This window comes from Cajanus cajan, chromosome 10 (assembly GCF_000230855.2).
Source record: "Cajanus cajan strain Asha chromosome 10, NIPB_CcT2T_4, whole genome shotgun sequence".
In the NCBI taxonomy this organism is placed as follows: Eukaryota; Viridiplantae; Streptophyta; class Magnoliopsida; order Fabales; family Fabaceae; genus Cajanus; species Cajanus cajan.
The window spans coordinates 40,030,304-40,040,267 of NC_138526.1; the positions used below are offsets into that span (position 1 = coordinate 40,030,304).

Below are 9,964 nucleotides of genomic sequence, written 5' to 3' on the forward strand. Positions count from 1 at the left end.
TGACAATCGTATTGTGGTAAAAGTTATGGTAGTTTTTGAATGATAGCCCTCCTCGTTGGGCTCATAAAGGATTCAATATATATTCTCCTTTTTACTAAAGAAATTTTAAGTGGAAAGGAAGGAGGTGGAGTTTATTTTATTTTAATTTATTTTTTTTGCTTTTCCTATAGTGAGTGGATTTGTGAATTTTAAAGTCCCTTCCTCTCTCCATGGGCTCATAAAGGGTTCAATATATATTCTCCATGTGAATTTTTGCTGAAATGTTGCTGCCCTATCCTGCAGGTGTAGTAGGTGCAGCTTGTGATGGCTGTAGGTTGGTGGTTGTGCTGTAAGAGCATGCAGCTCCTTCTACTTACGTTCATGGGTCTTATTCTCCTCCAAAATAAACATGTCTTGTGTTGGTCCATTAAAGGAAATGGATTGTATGTTGTTTATTGTTTCTGCTGAGTTGTGTTTCTTCTGCTGCACGGGTCTTCAATTGAGATGCAACACCCGACACTAAGGATTCATATAGGGCACTAGGTCTCTCTTGCACCCGACGTTAGGAATTCACACTCAATGCTAAGAAGCCACAAAGAGCTCCCTAAAATAGTCACACTCAATGTGATATATCCACGCTTGGCGTAAACCCTTTTAGGCTTCGCATTCATCAGCATGAATGCAAGCTAGACGCCAAAGACTCAACCCCGGTGCCAATGTGTTTTCTAGAAAATGCAGTATGAAAAAAATACCCCAAAAATTCACAGTTAATCATAAAATTATCTTTTTTCTAATCCAATCGGTTAGAAACAATCATTTTTACACAAAAATACATCATGCATCATTAATTTCTTCATAAAATCACACTTCAATTAAATGTACCTAAATTCCTCATGAAACTCTAACCCACAAAGACATTCAATTATCTAACAGATCATCATTTTCACTAAACAATACAATAAACATAATCATAATTCAATATAGAACCTAATTAAATCGTCAATTGCAACATCAGAATAGAAATTGGAAAATCTTAAGAATTTAAGAATTTCTCGAACTACCTATTCTCTCTTGCAATCCCACACATGAATCACTTACTTCCCTCCTTGTACCTTATTGTGTCGATGAGATTAGTTTGACGCTGTTTGAGATAATTCTTAGCACTTTTCGTTAGAGCTCATTCTTTTTCTTCCTTTTCTCTCTTAACTCTTTAGAGTGCAAAATGAAGCAGATAGATTAACTTTGCCTAACCCCTCTCTTAAAAGCTCATTGAACTAGGTCAACCTGATCCATTTCCCTTCTCCCATTAAATTAAATGAATAAATATAATAAAATATTTTCTCACTTATAAAAATAAATAATTCTTCTAACTATGACATAATAATATTAATAATATTATTATTTTAAAAAAAGGATATTACAACATTCTTCTTGAAACACAAACCAATGTTAACAATGACCATGACAGGAAAGAAGGAGAAATTGACAAGTTTCATAAGTGTACCATATGTATCTTCAACTTTAATATGTTTGTTTACCCGTGAACCATTCGTATTGCAGGTTCATGGTAGAAATTGTCATAAGGATAAAAGGGCTAGATTTTTTTTTCCTCTCAAAATTAAATAGTAGGAAATAAGAGTAAACAACAAATAACATTTGTAAAAACTAAACAAACAAACTTTATTACGTTCACAAGTAAACAAATGACAGCATACAAACACAATTATAAACATCATTTTTTTTAACAACTCACACATTGAGCATTTCATGTAGGATGAATCAATCTACTTTCACACCCACAATGCCCTCTTATTTATTATACTTGCTAGTATATAGCATTATGCTAGTAGTTGTACATCTTAAAGTTATAACAACATGTGTTACTCCTTTACACGTGAAATGACTTATTTTACTGGTGTTGATCGAGTCACATGGGATCTAAAAGCAGTGAAGAGACAACATCTTTTAATAATTCTCCATTTGTGAATCTATCCATGTAATTTTCATACGAAAATTCAGACATACGTGCGTAATTAATGATACTATCGAGGACATGCTTTGGGATATCATTTGAATTGAGATATGCTTCATTTATAAGCTTCCAATAATCTTCAATGTCCTTGCGGATGAAGTTATAAGTCTCTACTTCTGAAATGTTATATTGCTTCATGCAACATTCCACAGATGATGCAACATGTACTCTTTGCTGTTCAAACTATATATCAATCAAAGTAAATCCAAATGTTCAATTAGGAACATAATAAGTATGACATATTAATTATGTTTTGATTGATAAATAATTATATATAAAAGGAGATATATGTCGAATCAAATCCCTAATTTCAATCAGAAATGAATTAATACCTTATGTGAGGCCATATCGTCAGTGAGTCTAGCAATAAGTGATGTAGCTTTAATGATATTTGGAACACTTGAAATCCAATCAAAAACATCCTTTGTTGCAAACTCTCCAAGGCCAATAAATGATGTGTAGAATAGAGGACCGCAAGAAGTTAAAATTCCATTAACTTTATATTCATCATATGTTGGAACATGACCCTCATGGCACCATTTTGCTTCAACCATGTATGCTTTTGTTATGTTACAAATCTACAAGTAACATCAAATATATTGATAAAATAAACTAGATTATAAAGAAGTATTCAAGTAAAAATTATAGAAACTAGGAATCATACGGCTTGTTTAAAATGTGGCACCACAAATCTTGATTTTCCACTTTGAGCTGTTAGCAACTCCATTTCATCACAAAGTTCTACAACTATATCAAATACTACTTTCATGCATTGAGGAAGAGATTCAAGGAGATTAATATCCCATCTGAAATTAAAATGAAGAAGACTTATTGACATAAACTTTTAAGTGTGAAATAATGAGCTAAAAATAAATGTTGATTATTTTGAAGTTATTTTTGTATTGAAATAGTTATATAATTTATAATTTGTAAGCACATCAACCTTTGTAATGCTTCGGTGAAGATTTCAAGTTCTTGAACAGTGCCATAATTATCATAAGTATCATCCAAAAGACCAGTAACACTGGTCAATTTTCCCCCAAATATTCTTCCATTGCTATCTTCAGGCTTGTAGGACATGGCCAAGACCCAAATAAAGCACTCAACCAACCTATCTCTAGCATAAGGGACCTTTTTCACAATGTTTGATTTTTTCCACCACCTATGAAAAAACAATTACACCTTAACAATTTAAATATGCTTCATTATTTAGTATCTTAAAATTTCAGTACAGTAATATATTTCAAAATGAATATGTTTTCACTGTAGAAAATATTTAAAGGTAGGGACTTACTTGGTGATACTGCCAATTTCTTTTTTATGCATCTTTTGAAGAATATTGAAATCTACTTTTGCAAATGTTAGTAGAGTTTCATTATGAGAAGGATCTTGTTCATAGATAGTCATGTGATACCTTGCCTCAAACCTAAGTAAACTCTTTTGAAGAGGTTTCTTTAAGCAGTGATTGATTTGTGTAGCAACGGATGAACTCAGTTGGTTGGCCAAGGACTTCAATTGAAATTTTGAGAAGTCACATGCTTCTTCTAGTATATCTTCTCCTGGAATTCTTAAATGTGCAGCTTCATACAAATTACACAATCCTTGAATATTGTTGACAAGTGTTTCATTGAAGTTTCGTTGCTCATTTTTGAATTTGTGAAACACATCTGCTCAATTAATTGAACATATATAAGAAATAATAGGATATTTAACGAATTTTGATTGACATATAACTTTCTTGTATGTAGTATTTTTTCTTATTTAAATATCAATGATAAAGTTTTATACGTACTTGATGAAATTTGATATCCTTGTTGTCTAAGCACGCAAAAGAGTAGAACAAGAAAGTGGTGACTATTGTCTTCATTGATGATGATGTCATTTTTGATGAAAATATTGTGAATTTGTTCCAGTGCTTGATTAATTTCTTTTTGGAAATGATAGGATATACCAAAACGTTGGAGGGAGTCAATGAAATTCAATAGTTGCATGGTATTTGGTGATTGAAACATCATCTTCACCTCCTCTTTTAGGGTTTGGTATCGTTCCTTCACATCGTCACCAACTTCCTGCAAATATAGTTGAGAATTTAATAAAGTTTTGAATTTACATGTTAATTTGTTGTTTCTACAAATTTAAATATATTTATCCACTGCTGGCTCACGCTAGCTCAATCATCTAAGTTGTGAGATAAAAATTTTGAATGAGTGAATTCGACTCTCGACAATGTATCAAGTCTCTCCATGGACAAAAATAAAACTACTTGTCCAATGATTGATATAAGCTTTGAGTATTTTGTTCGGAGGTTTGAACTTCAACATTCTCAAGCTATAACAATGGAGGTACATTTGTACTTCAAAACAAGTATATCACTTTTACATTTTTGAATGTTAAAAAAAAAAAAGGTAATTAAAGACAATATGTCACAAAATATTTTTAATTTATTTTTAAAGTGAGCACACTTAACAATAATATAAAAAAAATATTTGTAAATATTATTACTAGTCTAAAAGTAATTTAGAAAAAAAAAATTGTTTTCAAATATTTTATCTCGAAATCGACCTTTCTACTGTGTAGTGTATTGAAAGGTGTGGGTGTTGGGAGAGTTTATTGCAAGTTTCCAAATCAACATTAACTCAACTAAGTGATTTTGATATATATATATATATATATATATGTGTGTGTATTATAAATATAGAATACCATAGATTCAGAAGCATATTGAAGGAAAGTGTCTCCCCAAATGCTAGGAGCAAAATTCGCACACGGTCTGCCAAGATCAGATACTGCATGTCGGGTTGAAACAAGTGTTGAAGCTACAACGGACATTTTTTCTTTACAGTGATTTTTATGCAAAATGTTGAGTATCTTATTGATGGAACACCCAAACATCTATGTAGATATTTATAGGGGATCATAGGTTTACCATTTTACACGTGAAGCATCTTGCTCATGCATTTTTTAATTTTCAGCTTGTTTGATACTTTCCATTACCGCGCTCGATTTTCCACTGGCGGCTGGAATAAGAGAAAATTCATGCAAGTTTGTCATAAAAAATAATAATTTCTCCCCAGGATTATTTATTTAGACATTTTAACTAGAGATGACAACAGAGTAATATGAATATGGATATCAATATTCTTATCTCCTTTCCGTATCCTATATCTATATCTGTCTTTATATTGTTAAGTATAAAATTTGAATATTCATCCTTGTCTTCATTGGATGTTGAACATATCCATATCCACCCAAAAACTCATTAACTAATCTTTTTGTAAAAAAAAATTATAAAAACAAAATTTACCTAAATTTGAAATTAGTACTAAATGGAAATATATAGTCTTTTCTTTTCTTCTAAAAATAGCATTAAAAATATATATTTTAACCTGAATAATAAATAAAAAAGAAAACTAATTAATTAATGACGTAAGATTTGATTTGGAGTTGTTAGTTGGCGTGTAATAAAAAATCATCTTACGTTGTTTTTTTATTTTTAAATTAAAATAATCAAATCCAGATTAGATTAACTATTTATTACAAATGTTATATTTTAAAAATTTAAGTCCTACACCTTACATTCTTGGACCTTGTGTCATGTTGCATGTGAATTTGTTGATTATCGGAAATAAGACGTAAAGACTGTATGATTTTGTAATTTTGTATAAGATAATTGACAAGAAAAAATATTCTTAAAATGAGAATATTAGATAATTGTTATCATTAACATTTTCATGGTGGTAACCACATCAGAAATCCTGGTCAAATATACTAGAAAGACTTATAAAAAAAAGAATTATGTCAAAATATGGGTTGTTGAGTCAAAATAAAGACTTATCAACGAGAGTAAATGAAAGGAATTAAGTTGGTGGGGGAAAAAAAGCAAAGAATAGAACATGGTTTTGGAAAAGAGAATTGTTAACTAATAGATGATTATTTTGTTCAATCACTGATTAGAAGTTAAACAAAATGGATGAATAAGAAAACAACGCGTGTTAATGTGAGGGAAGGTAAAGACTCTTTAGTAGTAATTGTTATAAAGTAAAAGGCGAAACTAGAAAGCTAAAACTGTCAACGGTGGACTAGCCTACCTTGTATATGTTACAGTATAAATAACATTATTTTAATAAATTAATTAAATGTTATTTAAAAAATATATATATATATATATATAATAAATTATCTTAATAAAAATATTATTTAATATTTTAATTAATTTTTATTTTAAATTTATAAAATAATGAATAATTTTTTATAATGTATAAATATTATTTTAATAAGTTATAAAAAATTTGTTTATAAAATATAAATAATAAATAAATCACTATATTAAATATTTATTATTTAATATTTAATTTTTTTTTTGTTAATTTAAGTTTGAAGACAAGATTATATATATATATATATATATATATATATATATATATATATATATATAAACATATATTATGTATTTTTGTATGTGTGGCAAAATTCAAGATTTTTGTTTTTGAAAAATTTATTATTGAGAATCTGAGATATAATGTAATTACATAATAAAAATATATAATATTATCTATTAAGTTTAATTTAAATTGTATACGCCGATTATAATCTATAATAAACGAACTAATAGTTGTTTATCGTAATTCGTAGACAAACAAATTTTTTTAAAAGTGAATGTGTATTTAGTTTCTATCAAATTGCATTAGAAATTCATTAAAGAACATTATAGCCGTATATTAGTTTTTACGATGATATATACAAAAGAAATGAATAAAAATACAATAAAATAAATTATTATATAAATTATATAACTCCTTTGAAATTAAAGACACTATTTTAGTGCGGTTCTCTAACATATTTAAATGATGTATTATCATAAAGATGAACAAATTATGACCATTCAGTACCTTTATTATTATTTTTTAACAGTATCTGTCACTGAAATATGTCTTAATTTGAAACTTGGTTTAAGTACAATAGATTATAATATATAATTTACATATGAAAATGGTATGAATCATAAAAATATTTTATCCTACACTTACAAAAATAGTATTGATAATTTCATATTCATTATTCTCTAGCACATTTTAATGTTTTATCAAAACTTTTATACGTTGAAGAAATTAGGAGATTAACATATTTCAATATTACCTACAACGATTTTTTTATTTTTTATTTTTATAAATTGAAAGAGAGAAATACCCAAGCAAAGATCAATTAAAATTACACTCTCATATCAACATGTATAAAAAGAAAAAATATTAAAGAGTATATAAACTAAAAAAAGTTCTTAAATTTTTAGCAATAATAACAAAAATGTATTAAATAGTAAAAAATATTACAAAAATTCATACATTTTTCTCTATCATTCTAAAAATCTTTACCAATATTAAATATAATAATTAATGTGAAAATACTGATAATATATTTTATAGTTATTTTTATTGTCACTAAAAAAGTAATATTAAATATCTCTAAATTAAAATTCAATTTTGGGAAACCAGCAACCTTGGAGTAGTTTCTCCTAAGAACATCCACAGAAGCCAAAGCCCGTGCCTTTAGAATTTTTTACGGAAGTGGAATTTTAATTTTTTTTATACCAAAAACGTACTTGTTACACTTTATTTACATAACTAGTACTATTTACTGTTCACACTCAGAATTCGGTTCCTGGGGAACCGAATTCTAAGCTTCAATATATTTTTTTTATGCGATCAGAATTCGGTTCCCGGGAAATCGAATTCTGAGTAGTTTTTTATTTTTTTTTTATTTTTTTGGTTTGTGGCCCAGATTGCGCGAATCTTGAAACTGGAACGGCCCGTTCTGGAATCAGAATGACCCATTCTGCTTGCACACATAGACTGTTAATTTTGAAATTGGAACGGCCGCAAAACGTGCCATTCTAGAGTTAAGCTTTAACGCATAATTTGAGTTCTGAAATGACCCGTTTAAAACTAGGATTTTAGCCCTTTTTAGTATGTTGGAACGGGTTGTTCTGGTTTTGGAACAAACCGTTCTAAAATAGGAATTTAGACATTTTTTATTTGTTTGAAACGGGCCGTTCCAAACTACGTTTTTAGGCATAAAACCATGGGTTGGAACGGGCCGTTCTGGTTTTGAAACGGCCCGTTCTGGGCAAACAGGGAATCCAATGCTTTTCCTATAAATACGCCATCTACCCTTCATTCTCTCCACATGGTTTCAGCTTACTTTTTTCAATCCTTCCCTCTACTCCTTCTGAATCACTTTCTAAGTAAAAAAAATTCATTTTTTGGTTCGATTTTCATTTACCAAATACCAAAAATGTTATTGTGGAAGCAAAATGAACATAGGTCTGCCTTCATTTGTACAACGGTAAGTTGAACACTTTTGTTATTTACTTTAAATTTCAATTAACTTGTAACAAATTAGTACTAATTTTGTTTATCATTGCAGGAGACTGAGAATATTATTTACTCTTACTGTCATTCAATGCCAGAACCCCACCCTCTAATTGTTCCTATACTAGAGGAAGTTGGTTTTTCTGGGGTTGCAAATCTCAGACATCTCAAGATGGATCACGCATTAGTCACAACTTTGGTTGAAAGATGGAGACCTGAGACTCATGCATACCTTCCATTTTCCAACAGGAGAGTGCACGATAACACTGGAGGACGTTGCACTTCAACTTGGCCTAAAAGTTAATGGTTTACCAGTCATTGGCCCAACATTATATGATTGGGAGGATATGTGTTTCACGTATCTCGAAATCGTGCCAGTTAAAGGTGAGTCGCTAATTGGCTCTATGATTAAGTTAAAGTGGTTGAGAGAAAATATGTTAGAATTAGCAGATGAACCATCTCAAGAAGAACTTCATACACATTGTAGGACATATATATTAGGTTTAATAGGAGGTGTTTTGATGCCTGACAAAACAGGCAATAAGGTACATCTTATGTATTTATCTTTATTAATAAATCTTAGAAGAACAAGACGATATAGTTGGGAGTCTGCTTGTTTGGCTATGTTGTATAGGAAAATGTGTAGAGCTACAGATGTTACCAGCAAAACAATGGGTGGTTGTGCATCTTTGTTACAATTTTGGGCATGGCATCGCATGCCATATATTGCACCTATTTCTAGGGTACCATCAACATTCCCTCTAGCCTGTAAATGGAGCAGGGGTAGAGTATTAAACTTTCGAAGTGTACCTCATAATGATGTTGTTGGATATAGATCAAGGTTTGACCACATTCAGAATGATCAGGTAACTCTTTAAAATCAAAGTTTTATTTTTTTCTTATTTTCTTTTGTTTAGCATATTATCTTAACTAAAAAAGTTTAATTTTTTTTTGTAGTTTTAATGGGCTCCATATGCAGTCTTGCAAACTGCAATACCCATGCAAGCATATACAGATGCTCAGCTATGGACATCATGTACCCCCATTATTTGTTTTGCAATTGTTGCATGACACCAATCTGATAGAGTGAAATTACAACTTTGTCTCTTCCAGGATGTCCCTAGGAATGTTGTCTAACCATTAAGCTGCTTCAGCATTAGTATCTCTTACTATGTTGTAATAGTAAAAGAATCTAGGTTCAGTCATCCCATAGGCTACAGAAAAAAAATAATTAAATAATGAAAACTAATAATCAAACGGTTTAAAAAAAGTAATGATAAAATTACCCATATTGACGACATCCTTCTTCAGTGATGCATTTTTGAATCGTCGCATGAAGTTTTGTGCAATATGTCGAATAATAGACATGGACATAATTGTTTTCCGTCCAGCCACTTCCATTTCTTGAGTATGCACTTCGAATAGCCTCATGACGATCATAAATAAGGCACAACCCATCTTGCGGTGTTACATACCGCCTTAAGTTCTTAAGAAAAAAAAACCATGCATCGCTAGTTTCACCTTCAACAACAACAAATGCAATATGAATTATGTTGTTGCGACCATCTTGCGCAACTGCAACCAATAG

At 30.0% G+C, this 9,964-nt stretch overlaps 1 protein-coding gene across 1 annotated transcript; it reads right to left on the reverse strand.

Annotated features, from left to right (window-relative positions):
- Positions 1–1,274: 1,274 nt before the first annotated feature.
- LOC114915316 (putative terpene synthase 2) lies at positions 1,275–5,708 on the reverse strand. Its single transcript, XM_029269856.2, has 7 exons — positions 4,715–5,708; positions 3,804–4,080; positions 3,306–3,678; positions 2,955–3,173; positions 2,676–2,817; positions 2,344–2,589; positions 1,275–2,194 (listed from the first exon to the last, which is right to left on the reverse strand). The coding sequence occupies exons 1-7, from the start codon at positions 4,901–4,903 to the stop codon at positions 1,907–1,909; spliced, it is 1,734 nt and encodes a 577-aa protein (XP_029125689.2). The 5' UTR covers positions 4,904–5,708; the 3' UTR covers positions 1,275–1,906.
- Positions 5,709–9,964: the final 4,256 nt, after the last annotated feature.

Excerpts from the sequence above, each read along its gene's own strand:
- LOC114915316 (XM_029269856.2), bottom strand. The coding sequence starts at position 4,903 with ATGTTTGGGTGTTCCATCAATAAGATACTCAACATTTTGCATAAAAAT. Across the intron at positions 4,081-4,714 it reads AATATGCTTCTGAATCTATG|GAAGTTGGTGACGATGTGAA; the intron begins GTATTCTATATT and ends CTATATTTGCAG. Across the intron at positions 2,590-2,675 it reads TGCCACATTTTAAACAAGCC|ATTTGTAACATAACAAAAGC; the intron begins GTATGATTCCTA and ends TGTTACTTGTAG.